Here is an 18,617-nt window from a genome sequence, read left to right on the forward strand (position 1 = left end):
TATATACTTATGCTATACTATGTATTTACATAGTTTATGTAGGTATAAATATATATATATAAATAAAATTAAACATTTTTGGAAATAGATTGAGAAAAAGTTAACATCTCTGTGTGCAGCAAAAAAGCCAGTCAAATAATTAAGCAGATGTGAGATACTTTGTAAAGGTCCAGCATGGACTAACTTTACTCCTGTCTTAAGTTATAGACCAGGTCTTCACTGTTTTTATTGTCAGCAGAGTAAGAACTCTAAATTGTTAGATTCAGAAACCTTCCTGGGTGTATGGATGGATTGGAAAGGAAAGGCATTTGCTATTATGTGTTACATTTATACTAAAAGGCTTATTTGTCACAGTAAACTGAATTATGTTTTAGGCAAGGGCTCTGCATTTGAAAAATAATTGATTGCTGATTAGCAGGATTATTTTATGTTCTGTGTCACATCTCTGGGATTTGATCCACTGTGTGAGGAGAGTAGTCATTACTATAACAATTTGTGGAAAGCTTACATGGTTGCTTCTTGTGCAGGAAGGATTTTGAATGTAAAGATTATACAGAGGTGGAGAGGTGAATCTTATTTCACAGAGCAAGCTTTTTTTAGCAGCAGCAGAGGGTTCCTTTGTAACCTTTTCTGTAAATTAAAAACCCCTGAACTTTATTTACCTGTCCCTTGTAGGGACACTGCTTTTGTTGTGAAGAGGCTTGCACAGGGCCCCTGTATTTTCTTCTACAAGTGTTTAAGGTGTGAAATATAATAATGTATCTAGTCAGCTGTACTTATGTCAGGACTTGAAAGCTTCAGTTCCCTAAAGATAAAAGTCAGTGGTGTAATTCTTCTCTTGCATTTGAATCCAAAGCTGCCAGAACAAATAAGGTATCAAGGTTAAGTGATCTGGAATAGTGGTAGCATAAGTTTGACTAAATCAATCAAGTCCAGTAGAAATTACCTGTAAAATACACCAGCTCATGCAGCTGTATTGTCTGTCATTCTGTATGCATTTTTAGTGGTTCTAAACATTAGCCTCCAATTTGACTAAAATTGCATTATTTTGAAGTTTTTTGGCTTTACAGCACTCTACACATTAGAAAGAATCTTCATGTTACAGGCAGAACAACTTGGACTTTGATTTTTCATCTGCAGAATTTACTGAGTTGAAGATTTCTGAGGTGCACATTTCAGAGGGAGTGTTGCTAAATTAATGAATTAGCTGTTCATGTTGCATTTGTGTAACATAATGTGGTCTTTGCAGGGTGAGACCGGGCTGCTACTGAAGGCAGTGCAACATGCTGGTTAGCTTGCTATGAGAATTTTTTTCTTTCCTTTTTTTCTTTTTGGTACTACTTAATATAATAGTACTCTGTTATAATAATAATAATACTCAACAATTTATCTGTTGGTAGATGAAACTTGGGTTGCTTTGTGTAGGGAAGCAGTAATAAGCAATCTGAGTCAGAACTTGAAAAATAATGGATAAACCTAACAAGGTGGTAAAGGAAGCAAAATGATCCTAGCTTTATGCTAGAGAACAAAGATGTAATTTCCAAAACTCAAACTGTTGCTTTCAAACTTGGTTATACAAATCATTGACAGTTAATATTGATCATAAGACTTGTGGGCTAATCTTCCTAACCAAAATGTATCAGGAAAAAATTATAGTTTGAAATGGCATTTTTTAAAGTGGGGCAGGAAATGCTTGGATTTGGATTTGGCAAGAGAGTTCTTTTTTGTTTTTTTCCTTTTTATTTTAGGCTGAGATTGTAAAGTTTGTCAAAATGGAAGAATGTAAAGTAGGACATTTTTAGTGTACCTATCCTGTACACCACTAAACTATGTGAGAGATAAGTGCCAAGTTGTTCGCAATATTTGACTGTAGAAAGATTTTTATTTATCAGTATAATTATTTACTTAAATTCCTCCCTGTGATCTTTTCCTATTACTCCACTTCTTTGGAGCCTGAGGCCAGCCATCTCCAGAGGGTTACCTGGAACATAATTAGTTAATTACTTCCGTGGGGAGGACATGTCAGCTGCAGAATTTTAGAGGCTGTCATTGCTCATGTCCTGGCTGACTGAAAACTGTCAAACCTGTTTAGTGTCCTGTTAAAGGGAGACCCAAGAACTCTGTTATTTTGTCCATGCACCTATTGGTCTGAATTCCCATCTAGATTACTTGAACCCTCATATTTAATTTAGTCTGTGAATTCATACGACTTGCTTGGGTAAAGGAGTAAATACCCAGGATAAATACCCAGACAATGACCTTGGCAGAGTCTGGGAAAAATTGGTAACAATAGGTAGTGCTTCACCAGCACAGCCATTTCTGTAGTGAGTTTTAATCCTTACATTAAAGGGATTGAACTGCTGAAGTGAGCATCATAGTCTTGGTGTAAATTTTAAGTGTATAAATGCCCTTCTTGTTTCAGAAACATAATGTGACCTTAAGAAGACTGTATTTCAGTGCATACTGCCTTCTTGTTTTCCAGACTTTGTATTGAATTGTTCTAAAAGGTTTGGGTGAACTTGAGATATTTGTTTTTTCTTACAGGAGTGCTTAATGCTGCCCAGGTAGTACAGACAATGTACAAGTGCATCTGAAGTTTGAACCTAGTGCATGTTATGTTGTTACTACTTCTGCACACGTAGCTGCCCTCAGTGTTATTAATTACTTTTGAAAAGTAGTTTTGCACCTAGAGTAGGTGACTGTAATTGGAAGCTGCTGGGAACAAAAGCAAACAGCAGTTTTTGCAAGATACAGGAAAAAATATGACAGATTGCAACAAAAACAGCTCAACTGCAATTTTAACATAGGCTAAGAAAGCAGCGTATTACAAACAGCAGTTTGTAAGGTGACTGTGTACATCGGAAACTTCAGTTTCTCTTTCACTTTCGGAAAGTAGTGCCTATCAGCATTTGAAATGGGTATCAGTTGATAAAGTACTGGAAGTAGGAGGAGTTTAAAGGCTTAGAAAAAGAGGGGGGATTCAAAGGGAGGATAATTCTGTCTCTTCACTGGTCTTCATGCACCTTCATTTTGAACTGGTGATGACTTTTAATACCAGGGTTATTGAAATATCTATTCTAAGTGAAAACATTTCCCTAAAAATTATTTTTTTTTCTGAATAAGTCTTAATTGGAAGGTATGCTCTTCTTGGTAGCATGTGCCTAGATGTTCTTAACTTTCTATTTGCCTGCATTAATAGTATGTGTCTGCTTCTGTCAACACTGCCAGAAGGCACGGTGTGAAGGTGTTAACTGTTTGTTTGCTGCTAAACCTGCCTTTGTGCTTCTTGCCCTGGGGATAGGGCTGTTAATACCTTTTATCAGGTCATATTTCAACTGACTTGATAATGGCTGCCAATTGCTCTCCTCTCTCACCCACAGACACACCACTTTCAGCATGTCTCAGTTTGTGTTTTCATCCTTCCTTCTGTTTGTCCTAGATAAGTCTTTTCCTTTTTACCTCATTGCTTTTTTAGCTGTCCCAGATGGGCTGGGCCGTCAGAGGGTGTGGCCGATAGCGTAACTGTGTTTTCTGGGCTGAAAGGCAACAGAGATTCCTTGAGTGCTGGGGATTTGAAAGAAGAAACTTGCAGTACGGCACGCTGTTAACTTTTGCTTAGTTCAGGAGATGTTATCAAGTTTTTCCACAGGGTTTTTTTTTTCTTATTAAGAGTGGAATCACGTTCCAGTTTGGTCTGTTGGCAGCGTTCTCACCTGTTCGTAGTGAAACAGTGAAGTGAGAGAGAGCAACCCTGAACCTCCCAAGTCTGATCTAACTCTAAAATTAGCACTTTTTTAGACAAGAACTGGGTTAGATAAACTTCAGATGGTTTGATCCCAAGAATTGGGTGCTTTAGATCCTTTTTGCAGGCTGAGGTGCTACTTGAAGGCAGGTTGATAATACTTTGCAGTACAGCTTCACAGTTGAAACTTCAAAAGAGAGCTTTAAGTAGAAGGGAATAAAAAAGAATGCAGTAAAGCTATTACAACTAATTTTAAAAAATAGAGTGGCAAATCAGAAAAGTAATAAGGACTTGTTTTTGTAGGCATGTACCTTCAAGGGACTGAAGGTCCTAATTAAATAACGTGTAATTGCTTTTTCACAGTACATTGTCAAAGTACTAATACATGTTTTTAACTTTTTACAGGTGTGTACAGAGTAATATTGTGTTGCTTACTCAAGCTTTCAGAAGGAAGTTCGTCATTCCAGATTTTATGTCATTTACTTCCCATATTGATGAACTGTATGAAAGTGCTAAAAAACAATCTGGAGGAAAGGTAACTGCTTTGTAAATTCAGCTTCAAACTTGTGTAGATTTTCAGTATTAACCAAATGCATCGTTTGTTAACTAGACAGGTTTTTCTTAACATTTGTAGCAAAATTAAACTGGTAACTTGATGAAAGGATTTTGGAAGTTCAGTTATGCCTGCAATTTTTGAACTGTGTTAGAAATACAGTTCACAGCCTCTAAGAGTCTTGTAGCATTTTGATGTTGGAATATGAAAATAGCATTATTTTTTCTTTATTTTAGATAAACTATAAAATTGCTGTATAATTTGTCAGACTACAGTCAGGCTATAGAAAAATTATGCCGCTCTACACATCTGTCTAGATTGTGTGATGAAAGTAATTGTTAATACTACACCTTGGTTAGTAAATAAAATTTATTCTGGTGCTTATTTAAAATAAGTAAGTTGTAAAACCCCAGACTGTGTTACAAACAAAAAATTTTATATTATTTGAAAATGAGAGACATGCTGTAATACAGAACATGGATACCTCTCTGAATGTGCTGAAAATGTTACTTAAAAAACAGTTTCATTTGATAATGATGTAGTGAATATAATAATTTTAAATGAAGTTTTAGATATAGCAGGTGATTATTTGTAGAATAAATCAGTTGTGCCTTGTGTGTTCTTTCTGTTGATATTTATTTTAATTAACCTAAAGTATTACAGATATTGTAATATGTCTCTGTTTCATGCTGTGATAGGTTGCTGACTATATTCCACAGCTGGCCAAGTTCAGCCCCGATTTGTGGGGGGTGTCACTTTGCACCGTGGATGGACAGAGGTATATTGTAACTTCTACATTTTGTTCTTGGTATAGTTCAAGGAAAGATAGAGGCAATGCTTCTGTAGCAATAATACTTGGAAGTTGAAAAACTTGGTCTAATAGTACCTGTGCATCAAGCTGTATAACTTGCTGTGTAGGTCACAATGTACTGAAGTGTTAGCTCCTTCTCTGCATTTTAATGTTTTCACTGTAACATTCTTATATAATCTGTGTGTCAGTGAAAAAAAATGCAGATTCATGTTCTTTAAAAATAAAATGAAGATGTGGGAACTGGACAGAGCTGAATACGATTTTGCTTTTCAGGCTTATCAAGCTTTCCCCTGTAAGGGTGTATGTAGGTCTTAGATCTAGTCAGAGTGATTTTATTTTTCTCAGTATTAGTAACTCAGAGTAGCAGAGACAGTTAGGAGCCTAGATGTAAGGGGATACCTTGCACCACCTAGTTGAGAAGTAACATGAGCTCTGTGTCTCCCTGAGTACACAATGCAAGGTGCTCATCAGCTCTGCTGACCTGCAGGTTGCTGTGGTCCTACTGCAGGTTCTGGAAGCTGCAATTTTTATGTGTTGTGTTTGTGAATGGGGCATTCCTGAGAGCATCAGACTTGCTTCTGGTGGCTGTGGCTTGGAGTTCATTTTGCCATTATCTGTTGTATGTTTGCTTCTAATTAGCCATATGTTCTGTAATCTCAGGGGGAGGAGCTGTACAAGTGAGCAGAAGAATTTTTATTATCTCCCTGTTTAAGTGTCTGAATTATAATCTATTAATAGTAAAAAAACGTATATTTAAATTGGCATTTTGCTTTGTTTTGGATATTATGTGCTAATGAAAGGTCTTATAGTGTTAATTTTTGTAATGCTTAATGTTGTGTAATGTTAGCTTTTATAATGCCAAAATGGTATTGTGATTTTCACTGAAGCCTTCTTGTGTTTTCTGCAAAGAACAGAATAGCAAATACACTCCTGATTTTGCCATCAGACAAGTGGCTGCTTCAAGCCTTTTGGTCTATCTAGATGTGGCATATGCTGCTTGCATGAGTCACTCTTTGGTGCAGTCTGACATAGATGCTGAAAGTAAACTTTCCAAAAGATAGCATGTAATAAGTGCTATATCTTTGCAATTATTAAAGAAAATGTAAATAAGGTCATTTGATTAGTATTCTCAAATTGCAAAACCAAGCTGTATCTCATCTTTGTTTATATAGACATAAATCAGTATAGTGGCTCTATTTGGGTCAGCTGTACCCTGCTGAGTGTGTGGTTTGCTAATGAGTAGGATAAGTGTAAGACTAGAGCTTTAAGGTGATTTTTTGCTCTCATACCAATGCATTTCTGAACTTGTTTTTATTTTGTTACCTTTGTAGTAGTCAGCAACTGACTTTGTTATGCTTGGCTTAGGGAGTCAGTTGCTAAAACCTGTAAATCTCATGGTTATGCTCTTTAAAATAAGACTCAGTAATAATATGCTTTTGCTTTTTGGGGTGTTTTTGTAATAGTCCTTGTGTGTTGAAGGATAGATGAAGCATTTAACACTTCTGCCACAGCTGACAAACAGGAAATTTGAAGCCTCTTCATCTGTGTTTTTCCCAGGCATTCTGTGGGTGATACCAAAGTTCCATTTTGTCTCCAGTCCTGCGTAAAGCCTTTGAAATACGCGATTGCTGTCAATGATCTTGGCACGGAGTATGTGCACAGATATGTTGGTAAAGAGCCTAGTGGATTAAGATTCAACAAATTGTTCCTGAATGAAGATGGTAAGAGATACATTATACTTAAAAATGCAAATACTCAGGTTTAGAAAATTATGAGGCAAGCCTACAAAGCTTTTTCAGTCTGTTTGATTTTACTGATCCTCTTAAGTCTTACTACTAGGCAGTGTCCCAGAATATTTTGCTATCAGCAAGGTAGACTTGGTCATTGTTAGTCACTTTAGCCTAATTTAGAATGCTAGTGAAAGATGTTTTATTGCTTCTATTCTGTTTGCTAATTACTAAGCTTTAGGAAAACCCAAAGAGTTTTAACAGTGCTGGCATTTGAAGTTTATTTTTATTTAGTTGAGTTGGTAGCAAGAGTTCCTTAATCTAGGCTTCTGTAAAATGGTGGTGAAAGAATCAAAGATGTTAAATTGATTTTAAAAAACATAACTTCTCAGCTTTCTGAGAAGCAGGTGCTGGTGCCAAAGGCCAGCAGTGACTAGTTTGCAGAAGGCGAAATCTTCCCACAGTTTATTCTAAATGGAATTTGGCTACTGATTCAAAACAATGTTTTTATTTTTTCCCCCGTGGCAGGATTATTTTAGCAAGAATTTGTCTTACAGCACTTAACCTAGGTTATTTCTTTTTCATATTATATTAATTCTTAAGAATGGATTTTTTTTTAAAATTTTATGGCAAAAATCTGAGAAAGATGACTCATGTAGCCTTAGAGGAAATACTGGATGTTATCTCTGAAACACAAATGTTTCTTCTAGTGGATCTGTCTCAGTAAAAGAACAGACAATGTTTCTGTTGCCATGGTATTGCAATTAATATTTAATTACCAGCATAAGGCTTGGATGACATTTTTGTCAAGGACTGTATTGAATTCTGACTTAAATATCTGTAGTATTAATATATTAATGATACCTAATTATATTTGGTATGTTTTAAATACATGCAAATGATAGATATAAAAATTATTTATACCTTAAAATCCTCTTTCCATACTTAAAAATAAAATATATATTTGCAATTTATTTCTTCTCTTTTATTATGTTAGTAAATTGTGATGAAATACCAATGTAGGAATACATTGCCAAGAAAGGATTAAGCATTTTGTCAAGTTATACTGTCTTGTTTTTGCTTTCCTAGTTTTTCTAAATGCAATGTTGTACAGTGTGAAGACTTGTCTTTCATATCCTACAAAAGCTTTACTATAAAAAAAGCTTTGGTGCTGAAAATTGCCCCTTAATTAATTTGAACTAATATAGATGTTCTGTATTTTCTCTTTTTAATAACATGACAAAGTGTAGTAATTATTTTCTTCCTTTATTGCTACTTTTAAAATTGAACTATTGGGGAAGATGAATTGGTTGGCTGTGGTCTTTTACATTGCTGTTATCCTTCAAGAGTGTTTACAAGGCTGTTATGCATAAGAGAATTTGGACAATTAAAGTTTTGACCAATGAACGTGAAATTAATAGAGAAGACTTAATTCACATGACGGAAAATTTAATTTTTAAGTATGTGCTTCTGTGGCTGATAGAGATGAGTGAAAAAGTACTGGAACTGACCTGGATGGCCTCTTATACAGTCCTTAAGATAAGACTAAAACAGAAAGTAGAAGTCTAATAAATAGAAACATTTCAGTAATAGTGAGAGAAAGGGAGGTTGAGTTTCTCCAAGTAAAGGAAGAGGAGGGAAGAGAAGGATTTAAAAGATGAAATCTACACTTTGCTTGTAGATTTAAACCACTGTTTGAACTTCTGATATGTGGAGTATTTGTCAATTTGAACATCCATAAATACTTTGAAGACCAGATTTGAAAATTTAAAAAAACCAGATATTTAATCTGTTTACTTTCTAAATATTCAGACATTGTTAAATTTTATGTTCATAATCCAGATTTTATGAAATGATACACACAGGTGTTTGAAAACTATTCAGACATGCATCTGAAGGTATTTTTTCTATACTGACTATATGGAACATTCCTAAAAGAGGATATTCTTGCTTTTCATTATTTACTAGTATTGAGATTCAAGCTGGAAAGAACAACAGTTATTTTAAGACAATGTTAAATTATAGCTAAAAATGCCAACTTACAACAAAAAGCAGTTGCTGTGCTTTGAGTATGATCTATGCTGTGTGATGGAAACTTGGAAACTTCTGCAGGCTTATGAATATTGACTTTTAAAACTTGCTTTATCAAAGGGAATATATTGCCCAATCCAGTTCAGATTTCTGTAGGAATAAAACAATTTCTGTGCTAATTTAAAAAAGATTATTCTAGTTGATTGAAGTAGATCAGAAACTTTACATAGTAAAGTGTGTGTGAAACAGGCATTATCAGGAATAATTTTCCTGGCGATGGTCATTAAGCAACTACAGGCTTTTTCATGTCTGTTGGGTTCATGCTGCAACAAGTCTAACAATACCTATATTTATGAACAGTTAATATCTCTTATCCATACATACAACCTCCTCTTGGTGATAATTTTTTGTAGAATTCATCCAGTAATGCAATCATTTGTGGAGCGTAGTCCAGTAATAAAAGTTGTGTTGTAATTCAATTTGGGACTGCCAGGAAATTGTTTATTTTGCTTATATTTCATTAAGGATAAAAACATGACCTTACTTGGATGTATAATGAAATGATACAGCAATACATGTGACTTGCAGAGAAGCTGTGTAAAAGATATTATTTTTTTATCAGTCTGAGCAGATCACTGCCTTTATTATTTGATTATAGAATGTGTGTTTCACACTGGTTTCAGTAATGTGTGTCACTTAGGTTTGCACCGTTTGATACCTCTTTCTAAAGATTAAGGGATAAATTTGTTCACCTTTTAGGCAAACTTGCAATTACAGTAAAGTCTTCATGCTTTGTTGTACAGGGTGGAATCCCAAGGGTTGCTGATGGCACCCACTGTGAGGTAGATCAGTAGTGGCTGCTGCTTTAGAAATAGAGCTGTGTATGAATTTCGTTAAAAATTAATGTAGTGTCAGAACTTGTACATCCCCCAGAGGCAAAAAATTACCTGGGAATGGAAGACATCTCTTCTTTGAAATCTGCAGAAATCTCTTAGAATGCAAGTTTTATTTAGGTAACCTAGCCCTTAAAAGAGGCCAGTATAGCTTAAGTTTGGGGAGAGGTTCTCCATTGCAGAATGAAGTATTTCAGTTGGAAGGGACCTACAACAATCATCTATTAAAGGCATTGTCCAAATGCCTCTTAAACACTGACAGGCTTGGGGCATGGAGCACCTCTAGGAAGCTTGTAGCTGATTTTGGCAAGATGGAAGGTTGTCTGTTGGCTGCAGACACCTGTGTAAGGGAAGGTATTCCCTGGTGCTGTGCAGATAACGGTGAAAACTGCTTACCTGGGACCTGGATACCCTGGCAGGGTTTGTTCTGCTGAGAAGAGGCAGCAGTGGGTTGGTTAATGACAGGTGTCCTGCTCAGCTCTCTGACGTGCTGCAGTTGGCAGCAGAAGGACAGAGCCTCAAAGGACAGCTGTTGGTGTGTGCTGAGCCAGGCTGCTGTTCCCCCCCTTAGCTGGTAAGGCTCCCACAGTGATGTTCTTGCTGCCATGTGTGGATAACAGCACACAACTGTGTTTCAGAAGCACATTCAAAAAGTCCTTGTTTTGTTTTATCAGAAGGTTCTCCCCTTCTTCATGTGCAGGCAGCACATGGAGATGTTAGTTAGTTGTAAAGTGGCCAGAGCAAGTACAGGTAGCTTGGGATGTTAAGCAGTCAGAGACAGGAATCTTGAGAGTAGAGCCACCAAGAATGGCTTGACTTTGAAGGTAAATGGTGACATCTTCAAAGAAATGAGAAGCAATAGCATTTCAGAGGGTATAATCTGTGTGGACATATCACATTGATAAGCCTTTCAGTTGCTGAATGCTAAATAAATTGCACATCCTTTTTATTCAAACATACACGTGATATGGAATCTGGTTGTGTTTTTTCTTTGTACCGTGTGGCAGATTGAAACTACAGAGATGCACAGAAGAATCAAGAGCAAAATATTTATAAAAATATTTTTAGAATGGGCTTTGTGTGATAAATTCATGAGTGTGTTTATGGACTGGAGTGATACCTTATGTTGGTGAGAGGAAGCTGTAAGGAAGAGAAGCGTAGCTAGAGTGAGCAGTGAGGCTGATCATGCATGGGAGAGCCGTGTTGTCCTGGACTGTGCATCCAGAGTTGGGATCCCCAGCTCAAGGAGTGAAAAACTGGGGAGGGCTCCAGCACAGGGCTGCCAGGGTTCTGTGCAGCCCAGGGCACATGTAACTCCCAAGGAGCAGCTGGAGGGGGGAGCCTAGGGGCTCCCCTGGAAACCTCTTCAAATTCTTGAAGAGGAATTGCCAACATGAAGAGTTCTGTTGTAACTCTTCTTGGTAGTGGCACCTGGTACAGCAAGGGCCAGTGGTGTCATGCTGCGGTTTGGGAGCTGCAGATTGGCTATCAGGGTAAATTTGTCATCTTGCATGAACAGGATTGCTGGAGAGGTAGGGGGTTTGCCATGTTCGGAAGTTTTCAAGACTCTGTTAATGAAACTGTGGCAAGAGCCTTGCATTGTGCGGGAGGGTGGAGGAGGTGAACCTCGAGATGTCCCTTCTGACCCGCAGGCTGTGATGCTGTGAGTGGTCGTTTCACTCGTGTTCAGGTTTGTGGTCCCTGAGGAGCTATGGGAATGCTATTTTTTCTTATCCAGGATCTGGTGTTAATTGAAAGTCAAACATATTTGGCCCTCGTTGCTTGCATTAGTAGATAACAACAGGATATTTGATATATGTGGCTCTTAAGTACAATCAAATGAAATCTGAACAATTTGTGAGTCTCTTTCAGAGAGAAAAGGAATAGCAGTAACAACTTTAAAATATTATCTAGACAATAAGTTTGTATATTAGGGGAGCTTTATTTTATGGAAGGTATGGGCCTTATTTTTCCACTAATAGAATGATTTGACTTATTTAAAAGTTCTTTTTAATATTGACTTTTGGAAAAATACTCATAAAACGGGAAGATTAGTTTTTGAAGATTAACTGATAGTCATAGATGGCTAAGTGCCATTGACCACAACCAGTGTAATTTTCGTGGGAATATATTTATATTTATATTTATATTTATATTTATATTTATATTTATATTTATATTTATATTTATATTTATATTTATATTTATATAACTATAACTATAACTATAACTATAAATATAAATATAAATATAAATATATATATATAATTCTGGTATGTGCATGCTGCAAATACCAGACTCATCTCCAAAACCCAGACAATCTCAAATTTCTTTTAGAGTCCTTGTCTGTACATCATACATAAAAATAGTGGACATGTTTTGTGCCTTTTTTAAATCAGTATTTTTTCAGATTTGGAGGTAAAGGAACAGCAAATAAAGAATTCAAACCTGTCATGATATTAATGTATTGAGAATTGTTTGAGGTTTTCAGACATCAGAATGCTCAGAAGTCAACATCCTAGTTAAAATGCACACCAAATATGTTAGTTATTAAAAAAAAAGGGGTTATTTGTGGAAGGTAGATTATTTGGGAAAAGTAAGATGGCTGATGAGAGGTTTTTTTAGAAAAAGGAGATACAAAAGAAGGTGATGTATTCAGCAGCCAAGACTGACTTGGGAATGCAAAGATACTGTTAATATAGAGATCAGTGGGGAAAAGGAAAATGTAAATGTAGCAGGTATGTGCAAGTCAGATATGAAGTTAAATTCTTAAATAAAGCGGATTCATAATTTTCAAGAACAGAAGTTATACCAAACCAAATAATTTACTGGATTGTTAAGTAGCATAAGGCTGAGTGTGTTCTAAGCTGTAAAATATTGTGCTCAGAATTATAAAATATTGTGTATAGTGTTGGGTTACAGTATTTTTAAAATGTTTAAGATTATATAATTGCTATTCTGTAATAGTAGCTTTTCAATCTTAAATCTTCATACTTAAATCTAGAATAATTTCTCACTTAGGCACTTGACTGGTTTTATTTGACAGACATGTCTTGGAATATATTTGTAATTGAAAACTTTATTTCACAGACAGGCCTCATAACCCTATGGTGAATGCTGGAGCAATTGTGATCACATCTTTAATCAAGGTAAAAAGTTAATTTTTAGTTTCTCTCTGAGTATTTTAGTAGAATGTAGAAAAAATGTCATGTGCAGGTTATAAGCTGTATTTGATTTTTTTCTGAAATATTTGATGGCACTTTACTTATTGGCAGGTAGACAGGTTCGGATATTTTGGGAATCGTAACCCTTCCAAATGAATGCAGTGTTAGAATAGCAGTTTCTAACAAGTATCAGTGCATCTGAAGAACTCTTTTTTCCTTGGTGGTATTAGATTTGTTTCCATCCTTAGCTGCACAACACTTGATATTCTCTTCAGAGTGTTGCCTTCTACTTGTTAATTGCTGAGGAAGTATATTTGTCAGGAATGTACTTTATAGCACTCAGAAGTTCGTTTCTGAGTGTCTAATTGCTCTTAAAGAGCATAAAGTTACAGGAATATTTCTTGCAATGCAGAAGAAGTGGAAGATACTATAATTTAATAATATTAAATACTATAATAACAGGAGCAATGCTGCTATTCTGAATGTCAGTCTTATGTTGAATTTGTGTGCTATTAACATCCTGCACCACTAAATTGTGTTGAGCTTCTATGGTACATAGTTGCTGTTGGGATGTAAGTGTGCTTTCATAAACAAGAGTGTTTGAAAACAGTTACTTATTTTGCCAAGCACACCAGGTCTGAATGACTTTACATCTTTAGTCCATGATATTGAGACTTTTTGGAAAGCTGTATTTTTTTTTTTTTTTTTTTTTGGTAGAACAGCTGTATAAATGTCTTGAAGTTGTTAATGGTATAAACTCCATGTAATGTTAATGCTTGCCAGATACTTGACTTGTATTTTCTGCTGGTTCTAGTAGCCAGAGGTACAAATTTTTTTTTTTTTTTTTTTTTTTTTTTTTTTTTTTCCTAAGGGTACCTGCACAGAGTTCTGGGGAACATGTCAGTCCCCTGGAATTTTTGAGTAGTAAACTTGATACTGTTACTTTAGAGGTCTAGAAGTCTTGTTTACAACCTGTTTCTTGGTTGCATTTCAACGTCCACTAGCTACAGTGTGTTTTCTACCCCCTATTTCTAAAACGTTGATTTTAAAATTTCTTAGATCATGATTTTCTGTTATTTTATATTTAAAGAAGGTGTAAGAACTCCTGCTTAAAGACATTTATCTTTGATAGCTGTAGGTGAAAGAAAATGGCCTTAAGTATGACAGGTAAATTTATTCACATTTAATGTTTTTTAAAGGTTGACTGAGCATTGAAATTCACTTGGATAATAGTGAATTTTAAAATCTGACTTAACACATTTGTTTGAAATGTTAAAATGTTAGTCCAACTACAACATGCCCTATGATCTTAAGGCAAAACAAAAGCACGTGCCTCTTGCAGAAGGCACGTAGTTCTTGATAAATGGTGTACTTCTGAATAGATAACATGGATTTGTTTAATGCATGCAACTGTGGTACTTGTTAGAAGGATTGGGGATTGTTTTTGCTGGGTTGCTTTTTTAAACTTTTATTTGGGTTTTTTCTGTAATGTTCTTACAAACAGTATTGCATTGCACTAACATTTCTGCATGTGGTAACTGCACGTCTAGTGGACACGTATTTACTTATCACACCATTGTTTGTTTTCAGTGTGATTAAAATGTCGATTTTCTGTACTGCTTTCACTGAGATACCATTTATCATTTGAATAACTAACCAAGCTAAATATATTCTGAAGACAATTACATAGAGGGTCACAGGTACAAAACTACTTAGTAGTTGTAATTTTTTGTGAAGTAACTTCTTTACACTCTGCAACTTAACATTATTCCTACTAACCTATGAATTACATAATTCACATTTGTATTTGATCTAATATCAAACTTACCTTTTTTTTCTGAAAAAGGTGGCTTCATTAACTCATGTTTTTCCCTCAATTCCTCTGCATTTATTAATTTTATTTAAGATGTTACTTACGTGTCTTGAAGACAGTGTATGGCTCTTAAAATACAAGAAAATTTAAATTCACCATGTATTGCAGATGTATCTAATGATAGCATGTTAATAACTACAAAGAGATTGTTGCTGTATTTCATGGTTAAGAATGCTTTTATCTCCTTTGAGATTCATTATCTCTCTCTGAGAAATGGATCTAAGAACTCTTCCAATGTTCCCATACATCGTACTGAGTTAGCAGCTGTTAGTAGATGTGATCTTGCACCCAGCTGTCCTTGCAGCCTGGCACGGATTAGGATTGTGGATGAGGGATGATGCCTGGAGTAATCTCTGTCAGAATATGTTAACATTTTAGGGGTAAAAAAGGCTCTAAGCATCACATACCCAGTTCTGAGTGCTGTCAGAATTTGATGTTCCTGCCTTGGAACAGATCAGGGACCTAAACTCTAATCTTACATTGTCTTTGCAATCCATAATAATAAATAATTAGGGGTATGTGCATGTTAAGTTACGTGTTTGTTTGAGTTACTTAGGCATGGCTTACTCCTGCCATCTTAATTGATTTTCCAACTGCCTTGTCTTTGGAACTAGAGTGTATTTACATTTTGGTGCCTTAACCCCTGGCCCTGTTCTAATTGTACTTGCATTACACTCCACAGACTGTTCCAGCAGTTTAAAGCATGTGTCTACAATAAAAATGCTTTAGCAAAAGGACATCCTGCGGGTCACTTTTAATGAAATAAAGTTTAAAAAAACCGGCTGAGGACCTTTTCCCTTGTTAATAATTGTACAGCCATTTGCCTGTATTACTACTTATATAAATGACATAGTTACAACAATTTTCAAATAATTTTTATAAAAAAAAAATTGTAGTGGCAATTACAGGAGTTTATGGAAAAGTGGTATGAGATAAAACAGTAATTTTTATCATGTCTCCGAGGAGATACAGGTGCTTGAAAGAAGGTGATTCAGCTCCTGTATGGATGTAGTACCGATCCAGTGCAGCTTTCTGTACATCACATTGGCTGGGAAAAGTCTTTTTTGCCTGTAATATGGATAGATTTTACAACTTTGATCTTTTAAGTTTTCTTAAGCCTTAACCTCACTTCTCAAAGCTTGTCAACTCCAGGAATACCAGTGGTTTTGTCAGGGACTTCCCACTTCCACATTACCTTTACTGACTGTCACATTAGAAGTGCAGGTGAGAGGAAGAGGAAGGGTTCAGAGAGAAATATGTGGAAGAAGGCAGATGGCTGTGGGTGGAATCACCAGGGGGATTAATCTTAAGTAATTTTTATTGTATGCTTTAACATTCCATCTGTAGATAAAAGTTTTCCTAACCTCACAGCAAAGGGTCAGGCGAATACAGCATCTTTAGATCTTCTAAGTGCTGGCAGCCACATGCAGACAGTGTGGACTGGAATGCTCATTGAAGGGAAGTGTGCTGTGGTCTTGAATTATGTGGGAAGCATTTAGACATGTTGGAAATAGTAAAATTCATAGTTGTTGCAAAAAAAATAGTGTACAAAAAAATGAAAATGCTGATCTTTCTGACCCTAAAAAACCTTAGTTCAACGGAAGATTATTTGATTCTGTATAAAACATGGAGAGGGTTGTGATATATTTAAGACATTTCTAGATATGCTGATAAATCACAAAGTAAACGAGGTAAAGAGTGGCAGAAAAAAATGTGTCTAGCTGTGTCAAGGGTCTGTTTGCTGTCAGGATTCAGTTATTAGGAAACCTATGCAGTTACAGTTCAGTACTTGAGAGGTGAGAAAATGCATGGTTTATTTGACAATACAGTTACAATAAATAGTACTGATTTAGCTTAATTGCTCTGTGCTGTCAGTGGAGTTATCCTTCCTGACAGACTGATGTGTAAATGTGCATACAAACCACTTTACAATGTGTTGGTGTTGTGATCTTCTCTGCCAGAGACTTGTCTTTACTTTGGTGACGTTGCCTCTCTTCCTAGATTACTAATTTTCTTATGGTAACTAATTTGGGATAGAACTTACATCCATTTTTTTCTCCACTTTTTATTAAAACTCAAGTATACGGGATGTTATGTGACATAGAATATGTAGTAGGTTCTGTGAAATAACGTGTGTTAAGTGGTCACACATGCACAGAAGTGAAGGACACAAAAAAAATCTTACAGGTATTTGAAATTTTGATAGTGTTTGTCTTAGGTCAAATATTGTCTGTCACAGTGTACTCTCAAGTATTTCAGAGCTGAAAATGGTACACTAAACTGTGAAGACACCAGTTCTCACAGAACAGGACCATCTTAACAAGTAAAATATAAATATAAAATATCAGTATCTAAGTAGAGAAAGCTAAAATAAAGACAGTAGTTAACTTCATGAAAAATGCAGACGTGTTGCACTCTGACAGAATTATGATTTTTTTGTTTCTGGATATTTTCATCACAATATAGTGTTAGATTATAAATTCAGCTTTAAATATTCAGAAATTAATTATTAAATAATCTTCTATTTTTAAAATATTATAAACTTCTCATGATGCAGGTGTTTATATTAGCTTTGCTTAGGTTCAAAATTGAGGAATTGCTTTAGTGAGAGACACGTGGTAAGAGCTTATATGGTCTAATCATAGAAACAGTGTTGAACAATGAAAAGTGGCTAATATTAACCGCTTTTCTAATAAATTTTGCCCAATTTTGTTGTTGCAAGCTCTGGTAAGTATCCACGGGTCTCTCCTATGTAGGCATGTAGCCGTTGCAACTGTTTATATGTTTTAGTAGAAATACAAGTAATACAGTACAAGTACCTTGTTAAAAAAAAAAAGGGAAGATCACTAAAACCTGACACAGTCAAAAAATTCAAATTTATGATTGACAGCCACCGTGCCCATTGGGGTTTTAAATGTTTACAAAATCATATTGAGCTGTCTTCTGCAAATCTGAATTTTCTGCCTATCAAACTGCTTCAGTCTTAACATTATAAATTTTGTATTCATTTAGAAGTGTTTCTTCATATGCATATACACACAAGCATGTATAAGTGTGTATATGAACATGTTCCCATAAATGTACAAAGTGTTTGTGGAGTTTAGTGCATGGAATGTTTTCTTTGATGTTCTAGACAGGTTGAATTGTATCTGAACTTTAAAAATGCTATTTAAGAAATGCTGTGCCCCCAAACTCATAAGTTTATGCAGTCAAGCTAGAAAGAAGCACTTGAGGAAGAACATTTGTTCTCTTGTCCCTTATATTTGTTTAAATTATTATGGAAAACTGCTCAGTACTCTGAATGTTAGGATTTTATATTTGCAATTGAATTTTAATCATAGAATGTGTGTTGCCACTGTGTCTCTCCAGCTTTTTAGGAGGAGCAGGACACCTCTGTCAGCTGCTGAAAGAAGGGAACTAATCTGTTGGGGTTTTAGCCATCATGTGTATGGAAGCAGAGTTTCTTATTTCAGTAACATGTTGTAGCAAATCCCTGCTGAGGTCTTGATCATGTCATTGCTTAAGCAAGTAGTTCAGGTGTATGAGCAGTCTGGTTTCAGTAACAATGCTTTTGTGTGTGATATGAAATACTCTACAAGTGCGAGGAACATCAAGGACTAAAAGCTCATCATCTGGCCTAGTATGCAGAAGATTTTCTTCCCAAAATACGAGTTTAGTTGTGAACTTTAAAAGGAACAATTTTTTGTAAGAAGTCGATGTGGAAAAAGTTTGCATTGAGTCTTTCGCCCACTAGTTTTATGTGCTGCTGGTAAAGCCATGTTTTTGTTGAGGGCATATTTTTTCCACTGGGCAGAACAAAAAA

The 18,617-nt window shown here is 35.6% G+C and overlaps 1 protein-coding gene across 5 annotated transcripts in view; it reads left to right on the forward strand.

Annotated features, from left to right (window-relative positions):
* Window positions 1-18,617, forward strand: part of GLS (glutaminase) — a 59,749-nt gene that overhangs the window by 9,917 nt on the left and 31,215 nt on the right. For 3 of the 5 annotated variants that reach the window (XM_053982903.1, XM_053982906.1, XM_053982905.1), the window contains exons 4-7: window positions 4,148-4,277; window positions 4,994-5,073; window positions 6,664-6,827; window positions 12,848-12,906. In XM_053982903.1, the coding sequence (XP_053838878.1) occupies window positions 4,148-4,277; window positions 4,994-5,073; window positions 6,664-6,827; window positions 12,848-12,906 (433 nt within the window). Of the gene's footprint in view, window positions 1-3,118; window positions 3,137-3,564; window positions 3,592-4,147; window positions 4,278-4,993; window positions 5,074-6,663; window positions 6,828-12,847; window positions 12,907-18,617 lie in introns of those variants that run through there. The other 2 variants (XM_053982908.1, XM_053982907.1) reach the window with 2 other exon arrangements.

This window comes from Vidua macroura, chromosome 7 (genome assembly GCF_024509145.1).
Source record: "Vidua macroura isolate BioBank_ID:100142 chromosome 7, ASM2450914v1, whole genome shotgun sequence".
Taxonomy (NCBI): Eukaryota; Metazoa; Chordata; class Aves; order Passeriformes; family Viduidae; genus Vidua; species Vidua macroura.